The following is a 22,042-nucleotide window of genomic DNA, read 5'->3' on the forward strand; positions in this document are numbered from 1 at the left end:
CCTTGCACTTAAAATGGGGCATAAATCTCAGCTCCGCAGCCTGTTTTGAAAGGTCTTCAAAACTAGCAGGGGGCTGGGAGGTGGGGAGGTGCTTTTGTTGACAGAGCTTCCCTCCCCCCCCAAAAAAAAGGGGGGCAAGGGAGCCAAATGACTACATTGCCTGATCCCAATCCAGTGCTTTAGCCTCTGTCTGCCTTTCTCAGCCTGCCCTCAGCTGGTCCTCATCTACCTACCTTCTTAAGAACATAAGAAGAGCCCTGTGCTCCAGGTGGGAAACCTGCAAGTGTGACCTGAACACAAGAGCACTCTGCAGTTTCCAGCACCAGAGTCCACTCCATGAATGAATGAACTTTATTATGGTTACAGACCAGGATAAAAAAAACAACAACAACAAAACATATAAATAAAATAGTAGTTAGGATTTTTTTAAGAGATAATTGTTAGAGCAAATAAGGACAAAGAAACAAGCATAGGATAAAACATCTGAATAAAACACAAGATTAAACACGGATAATGGATGGGTAAAAACTGATAATTAAAACAGATAAGAACTAAAAAAACAATCAAAAACACACAGTTAAAACAACTGTAAGAGCGTAAGAACTAAAAGACTCGCAGTTAAAACAACTATAAGAGGCTGCAGAGTAAAAGCCTCTGAAATAGAGGACACGCACAACATTAGAAACTGATGTGCAAATATGGTTAAAACAGACAATTAAAACAATGTACAACAATAAACTATCCCAGGGAGTTGACTCAGAGTCAGAGTCCAGTGCAGTGCAGTCCAGGTGGCTGTCAGGTTCCTCCTCCTTGGCCTCAGTGTTGTCCTTGTTGAACTCAACAATGAGTTTGGTCTCCCTGCCTTGCCCCCTACCAGTCTCAGCAGACAGCAGCCCCCACTGTTCAGAACCTTCCTAGAAATTCAGGAGATATCATTCTGCCAACCCCATAGAAACGTAATGTGCCAAGTTCTGCAATGCCTCTAGTCCAGGCATGGGTGACTAGGGGGTTCTCTCAGCCGGAAAAGGGTGCGCAAAAAGTACCACTCTATTCTGCCTTGTTCAGACCACACCTGGTATACTGTGTCTAGTTTTGGGCCCCACAATTTAAGAATGATATTACAAGTTGGAACATGGGCAGAGGAGGGCAACCAAGATGATCACTGTCTGGAAACCATGCCTTATGCTTGAGAGAGCTGGGTATGTTTAGCCTGGGAAAGAGGAGACTGAGAGAAGATATGATAGTTATCTTCAAATATCTAAAGGGCTGCCCCATGGAAGAGCAAGCAAGCTCCTGCTCTGGAGGGAAGGACCCAAACCAACAGCTTCAAGTTACAGGAAAGAAGATTCCAACTGTTGAGTTGTGGGTGAACATATCAGACGACACAGCGACTCTTCAAACAGCTCTTCTTTATTCACAGGCCAGGACAGAACTGAACTGAAGGGTTCAGTCAGCCTGCTTATATAGAGCTCCAGTACAATGTAACTGTAACAATTTTCTAAAACTATCCAATCACTGAACGTCACTTTCAATCCCTTATTTGCATAACTATCTACAGTATCCCCCTGTTGGCCCAGGGTGAGAACTTCAGTACATAACACCAACTAAGCATCAGGAAGAACTTTCTGACAATAAAGGCAATGTTTACAGTCATTGCTCCACCTACTTTTGTTTCTGGCCCCTCCCATTGGTGGCATATGGCCCCTGGAAAGCTGCCCAGAACGGAATGTGGCCCTCTGGCCCTCAGCTGCACAGCAACAGAAAACAAATCTTCTCTGCCATCTTTGCCAAAGCTGCTATCATGTCTCCTCTTAAGCTTTCCTTTTCCAGGCTGGACATAAACTTCATGAAGCCCTTTAGACACTTGAAAAACACTAGATATAAAACGAGCAGAAAGTGCCCAACTTTGCTTGGAAACTCAGAGAGAGAGAGAGAGATTTTTAATTTCATTTTTTAAAAATGTTGTTGGGTAAACAATAATATACAATCCTGCCCAATCTGGTAATAGCAGTTTTTAAAAGCAAGCCTGCCATTGCGATCCGCAGTGGTGCTTGATTGTATACAAACAGAGGCAAAAGCCTGCTCTCTTCAGTTCTAGGAACCACTAGGCCAAATTCGGTCACGGTACCTTTAAGAGGCATTTGAATGCAGAGCAAACAGGCAAACAAACAACTTTCCAAAATATATAGTAGTAGTCTAGATAGAAGGTGGATAGATAATGATATGGTATCATCATCATCATCATCAGGTTGCTGACCACAGAGGGCTGATGGGGACCAGGTGCAAGAAGCAAAACGGGGGGGAAAGACCAGGAGCAAAACCAGCCATGCCAAGAATATTTTGAGAGTTGGAAGCAAAGAGAAAACAGAGCAAAAACCGGACAGCTTGCGACACTCTTCTCTTCACCTGAGGTGGTGAGAGACGTAGGCTTAATCAACACTTTTTAAGTGACAGGCAAACTGAAGGTGCAGTGAGTAATCTGGGTTGATGCTGGATTTAACACTGTGCTTTTAATATATAAAAATCATAATATTCTGCAACACACGCAGTATAATTATATTATGCTTGAAACAGCCCAGCCACTGAAACAAGAATAGCTCCCAATATTTTTCCATCAGTCAGATTTGGAAGAGAAGCCTTTTAAAAAGGGAATATGAGATCTGCAGCAGAACTGCAAACAAATCATCTCTTGCAGGAAAAAGCTCTCTTCTCCCTCTGCAGAAATAGAGGAGGAAATATATTTAGCTAAACGTGACGTGCACTAGGATCAGATCCAACAACAAGCAGGTGATCCCCTGAATGTACAAAACAGCAACACGCGTCCACGGGTGTTTAGAGAGACTTACTCAGTCCAAGAGCATCAAACGTATCTCAAAGTTATTTCTCCAGGGGAAAAGCTCAGCACAGCAAAAGAAAAGTCACGAGATGTATAGCTTCTGTCTGAAGATGCAAGAACCCTGTTCAAAATGCATCGGGAGCCTTTTTTGACTGAATAAACCTGAATATATAGTTTTGCCTCAACCAGAGAGATCAGTGATACCCTGCTAGAGACCAAGGAAGCTGTTTATCCTATTGTCCATCTAGTTCAGTGTTGTCTACTCTACTCTGACTGGTAGCATCTCTTCAGGGTTTCAGACAGACACTTTCCCATTACCAGCCATCTAGACAAGACCATTAAAAAAACCACAGAGAGATTGAACCTGGTACCTGCATGCAAAACAGGTGCTCTACCACCAAGCTATTTCACTTCCTGTGGTCCCCAATTGCACTTCCCATGGTCCCCAATTACAGGCATGCACTTCCCATGGTCTCCAATTACAGCCACTCATTAAACAAGGGCTATGAAGTTGGGAGTGTATCGTTTCAAGTTGGCTTGAGCCCTGGAGTCCCAAGCTCTGGAAGAAATGTGGGAGTGTGGACTGGAAGAGGCCAGAACGCACCAGCAAGGACAAAAATATACCATATTTTTCGCTCTATAAGACGCACCAGACCACAAGACGCACCTAGTTTTTGGAGGAGGAAAACAAGGGGGGGAAATATTCTGAATCCCAGAAGCCAGAACAGCAAGAGGGATTGCTGCCCAGTGAAAGCAGCAATCCCTCTTGCTGTTCTGGCTTCTGGGATAGCTGCGCAGCCTGCATTCACTCCATAAGACGCACACACATTTCCCCTTACTTTTTAGGAGGGGAAAAGTCAGTCTTATAGAGCAAAAAATACAGTATCTCCTTCCTGACCTACCTCTCTCCGAGCTGGTTTTTTACTTTACAAGGAAGGGGCAGATTTGCATGCCTGTCAATACAATAATATGTCATCGGTTTTATAAAAAAACATGCTAAATAGCAGAGCTAGAGATATGAAACACAGCCAATTAGCCCCTTCATCCATTATTATCCCATAATTAACTCTGCAACGTCCCCAGCAGAAGATGCAGTAAAGGCCACATGCTTACATGTTCTTGACTATCACTGGGCTGCACCTTGGAGTGACGTCATGTCCAGATGTTGGGAATTAGGGCCAAATCAGAAGGGGACCGGGGTGCTTTGATGGAGAGCAGGGCGAGGCGTTGCCAGGGTGAGTATCTGGTCCACAAAGGCACCACCCTCATTGCATAGGCAGCAAGATTCTCAGAGAGAACGAGAGAAAAGTCTCTTCAAAGCCGTATCATCCCCAATCATAAAATGCACCAAATCCAATTTGGACACCATCGATTTTTTTATGTAACTATTTCAGAGCCCCAAGACCTGGAGAAGGGAATATTGATCAGCTAAAGAGTCAGATCTTGGCAAACAGCACTCCAAGACCAAGCTTGACAAATTGAAGATGATAATTAAAAAATGAAACACCATGGCAATGTGGACTTTTTCTACTATTTCTAGAGACCTTCAGCCAAAGACCTATCGGCTCAGCTTTAAAAAAAAACACAAGTGTAGGCAAAAGTCTCCCCCAGCGCCGCCACCACCTCTCCTGGCTCTCTGTCCCCCTGGGTTGCAGACTCCAAAGTGGAGTTAAAGAAATGCAGGCCTGGGGGCTGAATGGCTAGGGCTATGCATCCCCCAACCCCATATCCAGTTTGGAGCCCGATCCAACCCAGGACTCTCCAGTGCCAACCAACCCGTGTCCAGGTCCTGAACCAAAGGAGATGCCTCGCCCAGTATTTTATTGTGCAATAAACATGCCATCAGAAGGAGAGGGGCGAGATGCACAGAGGCTACCTGCAAGTATTATCTTCTCGCCCTTGCCTCTCCTTGCTGCCTGGATCACCCTGTGTGGACCCAATTTGTGCTGCAGCGATCTGGGGCTGCCTCCTGGATGGAGCACAGTGTGTGTGTGTATACAAATATAAAGGAACACAGGAAGCCGATTTATACCAAGTCAAAGCATTGGTCCATCGAGCTCAGTATCGTTTGACTGGCATTGGCTCTCCAGGATTTCAGACAGGTTCTTGCCCAGTCCTAGCTGTGGGCGGCGAGGGCAGAACCTGGGACCTTCTGCATGTAAGGCAGATGCTCCACCACTGAGCTACAGCCCTTCCCATTAGAACCCTCCTAATTTTGTGTGCTAAAATATCGCTGATGGAAGTTAGCATTCAGTGCTTCACCCACTTTTCCCTCTGGCTAAGCATAACTTAGACTACAGGTAAAGGTAAAGGTAAAGGGACTCCTGACTGTTAAGTCCATTCATGGCCGATTCTGGGATTGCAGCACTCATCTCGCTTTATTGACCGAGGGAGCCAGCATACAGCTTCTGGGTCATGCGGCCAGCATGACTAAGCCGCTTCTGGCAAACCAGAGCAGCGCATGGAAACGCCGTTTACCTTCCCACCGGAGCAGTACCTATTTATCTACTTGCAATTTGACGTGCTTTCGAACTGGTAGATTGGCAGGAGCAGGGACCGAGCAACGGGAGCTCACCCCGTCACGGAAATTCAAACCGCCGACCTTCTCATCGGCAAGTCCTAGGCTCTGTGGTTTAACCCACAGCGCCACCCGCGTCCCTCAGACTACAGGTATAAGGGGCAAAAAGTGGCCTTGCAGGCTTCTCTACATGGCCCTCAGAGCTCTCCCCAGGCCACAACCTACCTGAACTACCCCTCTCACAGGCCCTGCTGTGCACCCTTCTTGAGTGCTGTTGCCTGGGCAGAATGCGTCCTTGAACTCTGATCATGCCTCATGCTGGCCAGGACGGAGAGGGGTGAGGGTGTGTGCGCAGAGACCAGCAGTAGGTGAAATTCACACTCATTCCTTCATCCACTTTTGTCTCTGTCTCTGCACGCACACCCGGGGGGGGGTGCCTCTCTGAAGGCTGCCCAGAGCCCCAGCTCTCACTGTAGGGCAGAAAATGGGGATTCTCCGCACCATTTCTACCAAAAGCTTTAAGGCATAAGGAAGAGCAGTGCATAAGTCAGGTTGCAGGGCACAGGTTCAACAGGTATGTCAGAGCTAGGAGAGAATGCGATACCATCCAACATTTCTCCAATGAAAATAGAGGTGTCCTACTCCATTATTTATTATTATTATTTATTATTATTATTGTCAGGGGCTCAGGGACTGAGCCACAGGAGAAGGAGGAGATGGAGAGCGAAGGGGAACAATCGGAGGGGAGCGCAGGAGGGTGTGACAGTGACCAGGGAGATTCCCTGAGTCTCTCCAGCGAATCAGAAGATTCCCAGAAGGAGGCCCCCAGGGTCAGGGCAAGGGGGGCCAGTGGGGAGTCGCCAAGCGGCAGCTGGAAATCAGGGGTAGCTTCCCCACCAGAGCGCAGTGGGGGGGGGAGAATCCCACAGATTGGAACAAAAGCCTCCTCCTGCAGGAGGAGGGAGTGAGGCAGAACTGACCACGCCTCCGTCAGAGAGTGGAGGGGCGGAGGAGAGAGCAGGGCCGTCCAGCCTCCCGGAAGGAGAAAGCAGTGAAGGGAGCAGTGTAGCCGTTAGGAGGAAAGTGGGCGGCTGCGCGCGCGCGCCAAGTTCAAATGTAGAGGCGCGAGGGACAGCAGAAAATCCGGATTGGGAGCCAGGTCCCAAAGCCCGCCGGAGACAGGGGGAGGAGTCAGAAGAATCTGCCTCCGAAGAGTCCAGGAGGGTTGGGACCCCAGAGGGCAGGAGGACCCGGAGGCGAAAGGAGCAGAGGGAGGAAAGGAAGAGGTGGAGCAAAGCTCGGGTATTGAACTGGTGTAAAGGAGGGGCGGATTCAGACGGGACTTCGCCGGTCTAAGGACTCAGACGTAGCGCTGCACACCACGGATGTCAAACCAACAATGAATCACAATAAAGACTTTTGTTTATAAAGAGCAACTGGCGTTGGTCCTTTGTGAGCTGGGACCTGAGGCAGCCGCTGACAATTATTATTATTATTATTATTATTATTATTATTATTATTATTATTATTATTATTATTATTATTTTATTATTATTATTATTATTATTATTATTATTATTATTATTATTATTATTATTATCCCACCCATCTGACTGAGTTGCCCCAGACTGGATCCAAACACATCAACAAAGCGTTTCAGGAAAACGAGTTGTAAATCTCAAAATGGGAAATTCACGTTGGCGAAAGATGGAACTACACAGCGCCATCTGGTGTCACAGTATTATAATGTGTATAAAACATGGCTTCCATCCTATCCAAAAACATAACAAAACATTAAAAACTTCCCCATACAGGGCTGCCTTTGGGTATCTTCTAAAGGATGTATAGTTACCTATCTCCTTGACATCTGGTGGGATGGTGTTCCACAGGATGGGTGCAACTACTCAGAAGGTCCTCTGCCTGTGTGAGTGAAGATGTTGATCCCAACAAGCAACACCCATCCCGAATATTCATTTTGAAGTGCAAGGGGCAGGCAGCTCTTTTCACAAGCAAGCGGGCTCTCCTTTGAATTGTCTGTCTTTGAAAGGCTTGTTCACCCTGCCATTGATGGCATGTGTCCTCGGATCAGACTTCTTCAAGTCACCTCCCTAGGAGGGAGGGATTGCTCCCTGGCAGGAGGCAGGGCAGGAGTCAGCTTCACTGCATGAAGCAGGTTTTAGGCTTGGGACACCCAAGGGTGGGATGCTTTTCTGACAGCCTGCTCGGCCCCTTCCCGGGATCTGAACCTCCACCCCCGAGCCTCAGGGTCCAGGGGTCCTGATCTGCTCTCCAGCAGCATGCCAGGACCTGACCCAGGGTCATCCAGCTCCAACGCTCCGGTCACCTCCCAGCCCCCTTCCAAATCCAGCCAACTTCTCCAAGACATCTCCATAGGACTCAAGGCTCCCAGAAGGAAGTGCAGTCCTCTGGCTGAAAAGCAGTCCCCTGGTGTCGGCAAAAGAACAGTCACACAACCCATCCAGCTTAGCTTTAGGGGAATAGTCCTGTAAAGTCTGATAGAACGGGCATGTGCCCGTGCGTAAATGTTCTGTGAGATTAACAGCAATGTCTTAAACGGCACAGGATAACAATACTTCAAGGACTGCCTCTCCTCATTTGAACCTACCCAGACCCTGTGATCATCAATTGAGGGCCATCTTCATGCGTTTTCTCCACAAGAGGTCTGGAGGGTGGCAACATGAGAACGGGACTTTTCTGCAGTGGCTCTCTATTTGTGGAATGCACTCCCCAGGGAGGATCGCCTGGTGCCTTCGTTGTACACCTTTAGGCAAAAAAAATTCTCTTCAACCAGGCCTTTGGCTGATAAAACAATCTATGACTATTTAAACATATTTGTGGGAGGGGGTTTATTGGGATTTTTTCTGTTTTGTTATTACGTTGTGTATTTTGTGTTTTCATTTTGCATTTTTATGTTGCAAACCACCCTGTGATCTTTGGATGAAGGGCAGTAAGTAAATTTATAAATAAAATAAAATAAATAAATAAAAACATACAAACCTCATTGTCAATGTGCAACACACACTCCACTTTTCTGGCACTCCCTAGCAACTGTTTCCCCTAGAGCAGAATTCCTGGTCCATATATGCTCATCCATGGGGCACTGCTACAAACCGTTTTGCCCCTCTGCAGGCTCTGGAATCTCCCACCATGTCTACCCCACTGCTGCAACAAGCCTCTTCATAAACCAGTTGGAAAGCAGAGTCCATTAAAACATCGCCACCACCTGGCATGGCAACCAGAGTGCTGGTTTTCCAGAGCCCCAAGGGAATAGCCAAACAGAAAAGCAGCAGGAAAATGTCCTTTTTGTTTAGCTAAATCTGCAGCACAAAACCATTTTGAAAGTACATTTCCATAAGCATAGCTGCTCAGAGATGTACACCCACAAGCTATCTTCACCATGGTAGCTACCCACACCAGAGAAGATGGGGATGTCAGAGAAAAGATTGCTATAATGAGCTGGCAGGTGGTATGCGTGTGTGTAGTATAGCTTGAAATGAAGTGGATCTGTTTGCTTTCAAACTGGGGAACTCAGCAAAGGTATGGCGGTGAACTGGGTTTGCCCATTCATTGACAGCTTAGCCTACCTCACAGGGTGGCTGTGAGGACAAAGAGGCATGGTCCTTGTTTGTAGCTCTGTTCTCCTTGGAAAAAAGTCTCTCTGTCTCAGATACTGTTTTATTTTATTTGTTTATTACATTTCTATCTCACCTTTCCTCCAAGGTGTCATATTAGTTTCTCTCTCTCTCTCTCTCTCTCTCTCTCTCTCTCTCTCTCTCTCTCTCTCTCTCACACACACACACACACACACACACACACACTTTATCCTCACCACAACAACCCTGTGAGGTAGGTCAGGCTGAGGGTGAGTCACTGGCCCAAGGTCACCCAGTGAGCTTCATGGCAGAGTGGGGATTTGAACCCTGGTGTCCCAGGTCCTACTCTGACCACCACACCACACTGTTAGAGGGAGAACACAGAGTCCCTTTCTTCAAGGAGAACAGAGATACACTCAGGGGCTGACCCTCTTCATTCTCACAACCACCTTGTGAGGTCTGCTAGCTCAGACCCAAAGCTCCTTCTGGCCAGGTATCTTGCTTTTCACAGCAGCCAAATCAAAGCCCGCTTGAGGCTATCCTTGGCAGTCTCTTCTCTGAGACCCCCTGGTAACAACAAGCAGTCACCATGCATTGGTCGGCACATATCATGGCCACAAACTGAGAACTTTCAGAGTCATTGTTCTCTAGATGCAGCACCTCAGAGGAGGAGTTTGCCCACTCCCAAGTAGGGCAACCCACCTCAGATCATGTACTAAAATTCAGGGACGGGCAGCTGCCCTTAAGTCACATGATCACTAGCCATGGTCCAAAACTCACACCAAGAACCTCTGGACCAAAACCTTCAGGGTCCTGAACCAGCACTCCTCCAAATCAGGACCTCCTAACTGCCTTACTTGGTGTCCTCTCAGCTGAGCAGCCAACTACCTAGGACAGCAACATCCCTGATGGGTCAGGACCCTAGAACAGCCTCTCAAACTTGGGTTCCCTAGATGCTGTTGGACTACAACTCCCATCATTCCTAGCCAGCACAGCCAGTGGTCAGGGATTATGGGAGCTGTAGTTCAAGAACATCTGGGGACCCAAGGTTGAGAAAGGCTGTCTAGAGCAATGCTATTTTAGAGGAACTGTGAGGGATTTAAAATTGTACTAGCTCACAGACGAAGACATCCAGTGTTCATGGGGGAAGGTGCAGACTCAGAAGGGTCACCCATTTACAGTAGATGATGCCAGGGCACTGAACTTTGGCAACATGCCAACTCCTGGCCTGAACCAGCTAGATGCCTCCTGGGAAGAATACCTTTGCCATTTGCTCACAGCATCAGCAACGACCAACAATGGGGACCTCGGGACCTCCAGACCAGCTCCCTTCATCTCTGAAATCTGGAAGGCTTCCCCAACCCAGAGGCTGACCTCCACTTCATACATTTGCCTCATTTTCCTTTCAACTCTTGTGACAAAATAGTTTGATGCCCCCTAAGACTTTGGGGGGAAACTGAGTCCTTGCGTGTGTTTCCCTGCTTCAGTCTTCTTACAATCCCCTCCCTTCTCCCATCACCCCCAGTCACATCTATTTGGTTGGCCTGTGTCTCAACAAGGACCAGGCTACTACGGGTTTTGTTTCACTACATTTCCCAGCAAGAGCTGATAAAACACCAGCCCAAGCACTCCACTGGGAGGAAGAAAAATGTAATTTGCGACTCGGGACCTGTGAATTTGCCAGGAGGATTTGTGATTAGAAAAAGTTTCCCCATGTGACGCTCTCGTTCTCACTCATTCACTCTTTTCACACACAGGGAGATACATGGTTGGTTTTGTCAGATAAGCAGAAATTGATATTTTTCATAAGCTGGGGGGTGAAAATGGGAAGAAATTGCAGAAAGTTCCTTTTCCCAGAAGTAGGAAATCTGACCTCTTCCTTTGAGGAAGGGCCATAGCTCAGGGGTAAGAGCTTCTGTCCTGCATGCAGAAGGTTCCAGGTTCAATCCCAGGTGGGGCTGGGAAAGACTCACTGGCTGAATTCCTGAAGAGCCAGTTAGTATTTCCTTCTGGATCTAAACTGGGTCACTGTCTTATCACACAATTATGGTTAACCCAGTAAATTTTGCTAGGTAAGTTCTCTAAAATTGTTGGCAGAGGGGAGGAACATGCTGAACTAGTTTCAAGCACATACTAGCCATAGAGGGGGGAAATGGAATACCAGCAAATGGTGTAAATCTATATCCCCATCTGCCCATAAAGAGAGTGCAACTGACAAGGCTGTTGAAAGCGCTAGACTTTATTGCCTTTGTACAGATCTGGCAAGGCTGAGAGGATACAGAGGTTTTCCTGGTCACCATTTGCAGATTTCTTTAACGTCATGCAGTATCATCATAGCTTTCTTCTACAATACCAACAAGCACTTGTCAACAAGAGGCTACATGTCTCTAAAAGTTAGCTACAGTCAAGTCCCACTGATTTCAAATGTTAGTTCACCCGTGATTCTTCTGATGACCTGCATGTGACATTGCATTGGATCCAAGTTAAGTCAGGCCCCATCTGCACTATACACATTAAAGCAGTAATGTACTGCTTTAAACAGTCATGGGGAAGAATCCTGTGAACTGCAACTTGTCAAGGGTCCTGACAGTAGTTAGGAGACCCCTATTCACCTCACAGAGTTGCAATTCCCAGAGTCATTGACAGTGGCGGACTTTGGCAATCTTCGGTAATATGGCGCCCTGAGCAAAGCCAAAATTTGGCACCCCAAAAATTGACCTTCTCAATTATGGATCTTCTCAATTTTGTGCCCTGTGCTGAGGAACCACCCGCACTGCCCTAAATCCAGCAACAGTCCTTGGGAAGAGGGATTGATCACTCTGAGCACTGTAGCTCTTTGAAGGCAACAAGGGCCTTCTAATTTCTCTCCAAACCCTTAACAAACCACAGATCTCAGCATTCTTTGGGGGAAGCCATGATTGGTTCCACTGCAGCCTAACTAAGCTGAACTTAGTATTTACGTGAGAAGAGGTTTAGGTCACATATTTAGATGTCAGTCAGAAAGTGTGCAGTAAGCAATGTGTGTACATGTGTGAGCACTCTGCACGTACATCCTGTGTACATATGTAAACCAACCATTGCTGTGACTCATGTGGGCTGGATTGTGCTCTCAGCCACTCTGCTTTATCAATACATAGCTTCTGGAACCGCAAACAGGTACCACTTGCTTTTTAAAAAAAGAAAAATCTTCAGTGACCGTGAGGGCTAGATGCTTCCTTCAATTCAACAATGTTTGATCCATTCTAAAACAGAAGGGAATCACTGAAGGGGGAAGAGATTACTTAGGTTTGTCCAGGAGGCATATGCATAAAAACTGATGCAACACTTTCAGAACAAACAAGCATGGATCTGTGCCTCAACCGAGGAGTCTGACGGGAGGCATGCAGCTTGCTAATAGAAAGCCTGCAGGTTTCTTAAAAAGAGGAGCAGAGAGTCCCAAACTCAGTGTGAAGCAACACAGAAATAAATCACGGTCGCACCAAGATCCGAAGGGGAGGAAAAAGAGGAGGCAAAACTCAGTCTCCTCAAAAGGCTGCCAGCTAAGTTCGGCTCTCCCATCTTTTCTTTAGTCGTCGCTGTGTGTTTTTTTAACAATGCTGTTTAGGAAGCCGAGAAGCCCATTAGGCCTCAAACAACTGGATTGTGTTCAAGGAAGGCAGAAGGATGGCTCTCTCGCCACCCAACTTGGCTTCCGAGATTTTCATCACGTTAAAGAGATTGGGGGGGGACGACTGTCAACATAGATCAGCAAACGTTTCGCCTCAGTAATTCTTTACAGGGGAAAAAGCAGCAACAACCACCTCCCGGCCAGCGCACTCTGCTCAGGAAGGCGACGCAATTCCACAGAGATCTCAGGAAAGCAGGCTGAAAAGGCAAGGAATTGGGTGGGGGGAGATATACCCAGTATCAGGCACAAAACCCAGTCTCCTGATCAACTTTGTCCTTTGCCACAGAAAAAGGAGAGGAGGAGAGAGAAGAGGGGAAGCAGCATTCATTAACTTTTTTTTACAAATGCTTCGATCCAGAGTTACTGCAGAGAGAGAGAGTACAAAACTGAAGTAACAGAAAGCAATACTATAATAACCCCTAAATCCCTTAATTTAATAAGGGGGGGGGTCCAGTCTGAGGAGGTTTCCCACTGCATCTCTGATTGAGTTACCAGCTCTCTTTTCTTTTCCTTGATCACACGTATATTTTATTTATTGTAATTAAAAGAATTCACATGCATCTCAAAGTGACTTACAAACCTTTGAAGTACAGTGGTACCTCGGGTTACATACGCTTCAGGTTACAGACGCTTCAGGTTAACCCAGAAATAGTACCCCCAGTTAAGAACTTTGCTTCAGGATGAGAACAGAAATCGTGCTCCGGTAGCGCGGCGGCAGCTGGAGGCCACATTAGCTAAAGTGGTGCTTCAAGTTAAGAACAGTTTCAGGTTAAGAACGGACCTCCGGAACAAATTAAGTACTTAACCTGAGGTACCACTGTACACATTTTATTTTCAAACACAGATGGAAACACTGGGAAAGAAAAACCTTGGAGCAGTGGTTCTCAAACTTTTTTCCTTGGGCCACACTTTCAGAATAAATATTTGCTCGTGCCACACTGAATATTTTATTGATAAGAAATACATTGGGACACAAAAAGAAGCAACTCCTAGCAGTGCTTGATTTATAACATAGAACACTACTACTTTGTAATATGATCACAGGACATCCAGAAAGTTTTAAAAAAAATAAAGCTACATAAGACCAAGAATCATTCCCAAAATATAATTATGAATGAGCTCCTTACCTATGTACCTTAAGTCTGTATACAAACTCATTGCTTTTGCCAGGTAATCTCTTTTATTTTAGGTCTGATTTGAGACAAACAAACTCTCATCTCCTCATCAACACAAAGAATCCTTTCTCTTTTCTGACCTTTCGTATTTGTCAGACTTTAAAATCCCTGTTCACAACAATATGTGGTGGAGAACTGTAGAAGACTAAGCAATGCTCTTGAAGAAAAGCATGGATACTGGTTACTGCCTGTATACCCAAAATAAATTGTTTTGATCCTATACTACACTACCCTGAAATGTTTACATGTTTCCTTGGTGGTCCTTGAATCTTCCTGCCACGCTTGCCCTGCCCTCCTGCCATGCCAGTGTAGCGCACCACACCCTTTGAGAACCACTGCCTTAGAGCCATGCTCACAGGGCAAAGGCCTCTCAACCATCTTCTGCCCAAAAGCTCAGGACGACATCCACGGTTCTCCCACACTTACTCACATTGGCCCTGCAAGGTGAGCTTTGAAGAGAGAGTGGCCCAGTGCCAGGCAATGAGCTTCACACCTGTGTCCAGGTGGGATCCTGGCTCTCCCTCCCACACTCTTAACTGCTACCCCAAGTCAGAAGCACACCTGGAAGCAGCACACCTACAGGAGCCTCCTTTGAAGACCAGCTTCCTTATGTTTGTTTATTCAACAAAATCTATATATGCTTGATTGGTCTGACTCACTCTAAGGCAGCTTCCTATGTTCTCTGCCCAGGTGCTGATTACACAAAGATGTGCAAGGCATCACTACTTTTTCTGAGGGAGGAAAGGGCCATAGCTCAGCTGCAGGGACTTTCTGCATGCTAGGCAATCTCCAAGTTAGGAAGGAATCGTGTCTGCTGCCAGTCAGTGTGGACAGTACTGAACTAGATGAACCAAATGGCCTAACTCAAAAGAAGGCAGATTCCAATGTTCCTATAGAGCAGGGTCCGGGGGCAGGCTTTCTCTGTGGTAGCTTCCCGCCAACAGAATGACCTCCCCTCTGAGGTGTGCCTCACCACAACTTTGCTTTTCTTCCACCAACCGGTGGAGATGGCCTCTTTGTCCAGGATTTCATGGTGAATTGACACAGACACTCTCATTTTCCTACTCATATTGAAATACAGTCATACCTCGGGTTGAAGTAGCTTCAAGTTAAGCATTTTCGGGTTGTGCCCCACGGCAACCCGGAAGTAACGGAACGCATTACTTCCAGGTTTCACCACTCGCGCATGCACAGGTGGTTAAAACGACATCACACGCATGCGCAGAAGTGGAGAATCGCGACCCACGCAGATGCAGGTTGCGTTCGCTTCAAGATGCGAACGGGGCTCCGGAACAGATCTCGTTCGCATCCAGAGGTACCACTGTACTGCCCCTCAATGAGGCCAAACTTAGATTCACAAAATGTTTAGGGGTATGCCTCCCCCTGCATCCCCCCCAGAAAAAAGCACTGATATTTTGATCAAAATAAATGATAATAATAAAATGTCCAGCAGCACCTTAGAGACCAACTAACAGAGATATTTTGATGTGTGTTTTGGGGTTGTTTGCTCTTGGTAAAGAGTAGATTATGCAGAGAGGGAGAGAGGGAAAGAGAAGGGAGATGAACTTATCTGGAAGAAGTTTCAGACACAGAGTGCCTTGTGGTTCCCAGAGATTTTGTGAACCTTTACAATGAATGCAATGGAAGTCCTCCTTCCATTGCCACAGGCTCAATATCATCTTTGCCCTCAATGCATGCACACACAAAATACTCACACGGCATCAAAGTCACAGGCATGCACACACATACCCTCCCAAGGACCAAAACCACAATGATCAAAGCCTGCACACAAGCAACACTAAAAGCCATTCATCTCTCTTGGACCCCAGGATGAAAAGATACAAACAAGTGCAGCCCTGAAGCTACAGAAGAGCAAAACAAGGTTTTGCCTCCCCAGTGGGCAAGATCAATGGTCTATCAAGCTGAGAGTTTTCCAGGCTTCTGATAGTGGCTCAGTGTGGGCTGGGGGGTTCCTAAATTCTTTTTTTTAAAAAAAAGGATGTGCAATGCTTTTACACTCTCTCAGAATTTGGCTGTAAGAGGCAATAAGTCATTGCTCTCAGAGGTGCCTATTGCCCTATTTTTTGTTAACGAAAAAGGTGTGCTTCTGTTGTAAGAACACTTCTGCAGAAGATAAAAGTGCCTTATACTAACTACTCTGACTGGCAGAAGCTCTCCATGGTGCCAGGCAGATGGCCTTCCCAATCACCTGATATTCAAGCCTTTATTTAAAAACAAAAAAAGATATTACATGACAGGGATTGAACCTGTGACCTTCTGCGTGCAAAGCACATGCTCTGCTGTTGAGCTATCTGCCTGCTGCATCATGTAATGTTGTGGCAAAGCAGGGAGACAAGGACACACTAATCCCCAATTAAATCAAACCAATAATCCCAGATCCCTTGCAGACAACCAGCTTATTGAGCATTTGTTTGCACGTTTGCAGGGAGGTTAGGCAATGTCGCCTATTTATTGAACATTCATTTTGATTTGTTAGCAGGGAGGTTAGCTTGATGTTGCATCCAGCTAAAGTTATCCCACACTGTTCCTTCACCACTTCGTTTATTGCAAAAAAAGCTGTTGGGGAGCAGGTTCCAAACCAACTATGATTCTGGAGCCTGATTTTGCCAAACTTTCGCTGAATACCACCAGAAAATAGCTATAGTCTTCAAGCGCCCCCTGCGTAGACAAAGCCAGCTCAATTTCTATATCAAAGTCCATGCAGCTCCAATCCTCTCTTTTAGAAATAGCCTTCGCTAATAAAATCAGGGTGTAAAAACTGTTGGTAACTGTTTGACTATACAAAGTAAATGAAAAGTAATAATGATTTTTTTAAAAAGCAGTGATGATTGGATATGTCAATATCAGATTCCCTGAATTTCTTTATTTTCTAATCTTCAGTTCAGTTCTTCACATTTTCTACGTCAGTTTGGAATCTTTTTCTTTCAAGTCCTCATTAAAAACTTGATTGATTAGTGCAAATTCATCCTAATATATGCATTTTTGTATGCAGATTTGTATACACAATTTTGCAAAGAAATTACCCCTAATAAATCCACATTTCCATTATTTTCAATAATATACATGTTTATAGGCACACTTTTATGGATTTTGTACACATTACTTAGCTGGAGAAGTGCGCTGAAAAAGAAGGGTGAGTTTTTATTGTTTCAGAAAGTGCAAATTGAATTTTTCTTCTTCTAGACACAAACTAAATCAGATTTCTCCTCCATTCTTGTTTGAAAAGACCAAAACAAAACCCAAAAATAGCCTCCCTGCTCTGCAAAGAAACTCAGCAAAACACAAAAACTCTCAGATGCCAAACTCAAATAACAGTCATTGCGTTGAAAGATGTCATTGTAAACTCCAGTCCTCTGGGAAACATCACCCACAACCTACTGAACACAGTGGTGAAGCTGTGCATTACAACTGAGAGACTTGGAGACACAAGCAAACCTGAACAATCACTTTGTGGGTGGAGGGGTTTGCAGAGAAAGGGTCGGAATGCACACTTCTGCCCTCGTGCCCTGCCATTCCTGTTGGAAATTTGCAAGCCTAGAGAGGGCCCAGTTCAGAGAAAGCAGCAGCAGAGGTGGCCCGACATGCTGCCTTGGGGTAAAGAGAAAGGAGACAGTATATTTTCCTTGCTGGGAAGTCTTCATATTTCTTTACCCCCACCCCAGAGAAGTTCCCAGACAGCAGCGCATTCTAGCCATTCTGCAGCACAGTTCAGAGACCTCGCTGAGCACTTTAGGATTGTGGGTTACTAATCTGAGCCTTTGGCTTAACCGCAACGCTCACCCCATCCCTGAGTCCTTTTACAGCTTGGATGTGCATTTACTAGGAAACCTGCTCTGCTCCGATCCACAGGACACACATCCAAGGAAATGCGCACAGGAATTCTGCTGTAAGGGAACAGAAGCATTGAAAGCATAAACCTGCAGCTGCGCTTGTGGGCTGCGGCTCAGTGGTACAGCATCTAGGTCCCACATAGGGGTGGGAATGGCCCCTGCCTGAAACCCCAGAGTATTGTCCAGAACAAGACTGGACTGGATGGCCAATGGTCTGACTCCATATAAGGTAACTTCCTGTCATCAGGAAAAAACTTTTGGGCAGTAAGAACTGTTCAACCTTGGAAGGTGGTGGACCTTCATTGGAGGTTTTTAAGCAGAGGTTGGGTGGATCTCTCATAGATGCTTTAGTTGAGATTCCAGCATAGCAAGGGGTTGGACTAGAGGACCCTACGATTCTATGATTATTTCATATTCACCTCTGGTTGCTTCTCACTTCCTTCCTTTAAATTTGGATTGCAAAGCCAAGAGACTGTCATCGGCCTTTGGTTATGTCACCCCGAGTGGCTGGGGCAACCCAGCCAGATGGTTGGGGTACAAATAAAATTGTTGCTGCTGTTACTTTGTGAACATTCGTGTTCATAATATCAGAGAATCAGAGAATTGGAGAGTTGGGTATATCTACATGCACACATGCACAAATAAAGATGGAAGGACGTGTGCCTCTTCAGACATTCTTCATGGGTAAGAAAAGGTAACACGTCTCCAAGACCTGCCAATAAGACTAGGAAACGAGTCCTACTGAACTCAACGGAGTTTACTTCTGAGTAAACATGTTTGGGATAAGGCTGTCAATCAGGCATGTAGACCCTTAAGGCCAGAGTCAGCTTGCATAGTTCAGGATATGGTCTCCCAGGGTCAGCTGTCCCCAGCTGCAAAATGGGAACAGGCGTCGCAAATCAAGACCTGCAAGGGTTACTCCACTGAAACCAGGAGTGGTTTGCTTCTGAGCAAACAGGGTCAAGACCAAGCACCTTATAAAAAAATGTCACTGGAAAAGATGGTGAGCATCAAAATAGTCTGACTATTCCTTCCTTGCCCTCACTCTATTCTCAGTGTGGTTTTTTCTTCTTCTTCTTTAATCAAATCAGTGTGATTTAAAGGGGGTGATTTATAACAAGGTTGCCACCTTACACAGGAAGTTACCTAATGCCAAGTCAGAATCCTGGTCCATCTAGTTCAGCATCGTCTACACTGGCAGGCAGCAACTCTCCCAGGGTTTTGCACAGGGTCTCTCACAGCCCTGTCTGGAGACTCCATTGACTGAACCTGGGACCTTCCATCATGCAAAGCCACAAGCCCTAGACTGGAGCATTTCTCGAAGCCCAGGCTCAAACCAGGGACCTTTAGATCTTCAGTCTAACCCTCTCCCAGCTGAGCTATTTTGGCAGATGACGCCTTATCCCCTGCACTTTTAAAAGCAGCCTGTCAGGGAGGACGAAACTCTAGTCTGAAGCAGAACTCAGTGCACCTAGGCTAGCTTTATTTCCAAAAACAGTAGCCAGAGATGGGGAGAGCTTCACCCAGTGGCGTAGCGTGGGGGGTGCAAGGGGTGCCGGCCGCACCGGGCGCAACTTCTGGGGTTAGGGCAAATCCACAGGTTAGGGGGCGCAAATCCACAGGTTAGGGGGCGCAAATCCACGGGTTAGGGGGCGCAAATTACTTGCCTTGCCCCGGGTGCTGACAACCCACGCTACGCTGCTGGCTTCACCTGTTGAATTTCTGCTTTGCCATATACGGGGGAGGTGGGAGTGGCACCCTTAATTGCCGGAGATATGAGATGAAGCTAAGGCAGCAATTTTCACACGTGTGGGTGGGAAGGAAGAGACAGACAGACATGACAACTGGGGAGCTAGCTGAGCATGGAAGCGATGGAGGTTCTGCATTCACCTTTCCGCTCTGCCCACTGCCCTTAGGCAAGAGAGCTTCTCATGGCCTCAGTCCACCATGTGTGATAGGGGGATAATAAAATCGACCCAACTTACAGGGGTTGTAAGCAAGATAAGCATCAACAACTAAGGCTCTTGCAACCTAGCTGAGATTCCTGCATTGCAGGGGGTTGGACTAGATGACCCCCAGGATCCCTTCCAACTCTACAATCCTAGCATTCGATTATAGTGGCATCGCATTCTGTAGAGAGCGGGATGTATCCAAGGCTAGTCATACTAAATCCATAGAAATTAATGGACATGACTAACTTGGGTCCATTCATTTCACTGGGTCTACTTTGAGCAGAACTTAATTGGCTGGGGCCCCACTGTCTATTTCTGTATCACAAGGCTCTGACCTAGTCGCGACTTTCAGACCTACCCTTCGTGAGAGAAAAAGAGCATCTTTAGCATGTGCAGAGTGCATGCCCTCCTCTCACCAAAGGCAGCCTATTATATACCCAAGGACTTAGTTTGCTGGTTTGTGGGGAGTTTTTGGCATGCATCTCACCCTTAAAAAGAAAAACACATACACATCGTCCAGTTCGCTCCAAGGCATCCTAAAATAAAACTTTGAAAGCCACACACAATTACTCTGGAAGGCAAAAAAAAAATACACTCCATATTTGCAAAAGTGCATTTTGCAGGTGGGGAGAAGATGAGTAATGACTCCAAAAGGCAGGCAGACACACACACACACGCCCACCAACACACCCCTCTCTCTTGCGTTCAGCTTTGCCTGCAAATGAAAAAAAAAGACTTCTGGAAAAAAAGAATTAAAAAAGAACTTTCAGGTTAAGAGTCAAACTTTTTGCGTCTTACCTGCGCCGAGAAGGGCCCCGATCGCCAACAGCAGAAAAAGGCCTTTGGAAAGCGTCGCTCCATGCCCAGGAGAAGTCATGGTGAGGGCTTCGTAAAGGCAGGCAAGCAGTTGAAGAGAAAAAGCTGCGCGAAGGCAAAACTCCTCCAAAAAACACCCCACCGCCACACCGGCAGGTCTTCCTGGTTGCGGGGCGGGGACCAATAGATATTTTATTTTATTTAAACCGTATTTCAGATTTGGGCTCTTTTTCACCCGGCAGGCATTTCTGGAGTCCGCCTTCCAACCTGCTTGCAGTCCATATAATCCAAAAACTACCTGTGCTTTTTTTAAAAAAAGGGGGGGGATAAGGAGGGATTTGCTCAGCGGCTCCGAATCGAACCCAAGAAAGCGATTCGAGAGAGCGCTTTCCCCCCTTCACTCCTCGCTCGAAGAAGAAAAGTGGGGGGCGGGGGAGGAGACGTGGAAGGTGAAATTAAATCCCAAATGAAGCTTTCCCTTTAAAGAAATAAATAAAACCGTGAAAGCAGCAGCAAAAAGAGAGAGATAAAAATAGACTTCGATCTTTTGCTTCGAAGAATCGGGGTCCCGGTCAGGTGCGCTCCTCCGCTTGCACCCCTAAAATTCAAGCTGCGCCCCCTCCGGATCGCCTCCAAACATTTGGGGTTTCTTCTTCTGCTGCCGCCGCCGCCTCCTCTTCCTCCGCCCTCCCCACCCCCCCAAAAAAACACAACACCGCCCGGGCAGAGCTTCTCCTTCCGACTCCGGAGCAGCTCCTTCTTGGCTGCAGCGGCGGCGGCGGCGGCGATCCGGATTGCCAGGCGCGCCGGGTCTTTAGCGCAGCTCGGCGCCGGCTGCCTTGCGGGGACTTTGCCCGATGCAACTGGTCGGCTGGCTCCTCCATGCCTCTCCCATTTTCCACGCACAGGCGCCCCCACTCCACCCCCCAATTCCTCACCCCCTTTAAAAATGCAATTAAATTAGATTTAGGGGGTGGGAATAAATGCCGGGGAGAGGCGCTCACAGCTTGGCTGCTGACTGATTCAAACTCCTCTCTCTCTCTCTCTCTCTCTCTCTTTTTCTCTCTCTCCTAAAAAGCCAGAGATGAGTGGGATGGCATGGAAAGGGGGGGGGGGGGGGAGGGAGGGGAAAGAGCTGCGATTGACAAACTATCTTAGCCAATCTCCTTGCCTGGGGGAGGACAGCCTGGGGGGATGGGGGGGGGGAGAGAGAGAGATGAAGGTTTCCCCTCCCCCTTCCCTAAACCGGTCTCACATTTATTTTATTTTATTTTATTTTTTATTTCGGGGGGGGCGCCTTTCTGGATGACAGAGATGAAAACAAAACGGAGTCGGAGAGGAAATCGCAGGCAGAGAAGGGCTGCCGCTCCGGGTTTGCTCTGCGTCGTGTGAACGCGTGACGCGGTTCGTTCGTTGGCAAATAGAGCGAGCGCCGGCTGCTTGACTTCCAGAGAACGAAACAGGCGGCCGCGGCTGATCGGCGCTGCAGGAGGAGGCCGGGTCAGGCCTGCTCCGCTGGAATCGATAGGAGAAAGTCTGGCTGAGCTCCATTCGCTTCAGCGGGTCTACTCTGAGTAGAATTTGGGTGCAAACTTGAAATAAAAGAGTGGGAG

At 46.8% G+C, this 22,042-nt stretch overlaps 1 protein-coding gene across 2 annotated transcripts in view; it reads right to left on the reverse strand.

Moving 5' to 3' along the window:
* TMEM132B (transmembrane protein 132B) overlaps window positions 1-21,479 on the reverse strand; it is a 383,755-nt gene extending 362,276 nt beyond the window's left edge. For both annotated transcript variants that reach the window (XM_077920013.1, XM_077920012.1), the window contains exon 1: window positions 20,412-21,479. Coding sequence is in view for 1 of the 2 variants with exons in the window: in XM_077920012.1 (XP_077776138.1) it covers window positions 20,412-20,490 (79 nt within the window). In the remaining variant the exon portion in view is untranslated. The remainder of the gene's footprint in view (window positions 1-20,411) is intronic.
* Between the last annotated feature and the right edge of the window lie 563 nt (window positions 21,480-22,042).

The sequence above is a fragment of the Podarcis muralis genome, chromosome 16 (assembly GCF_964188315.1).
Source record: "Podarcis muralis chromosome 16, rPodMur119.hap1.1, whole genome shotgun sequence".
Lineage (NCBI taxonomy): Eukaryota > Metazoa > Chordata > Lepidosauria > Squamata > Lacertidae > Podarcis > Podarcis muralis.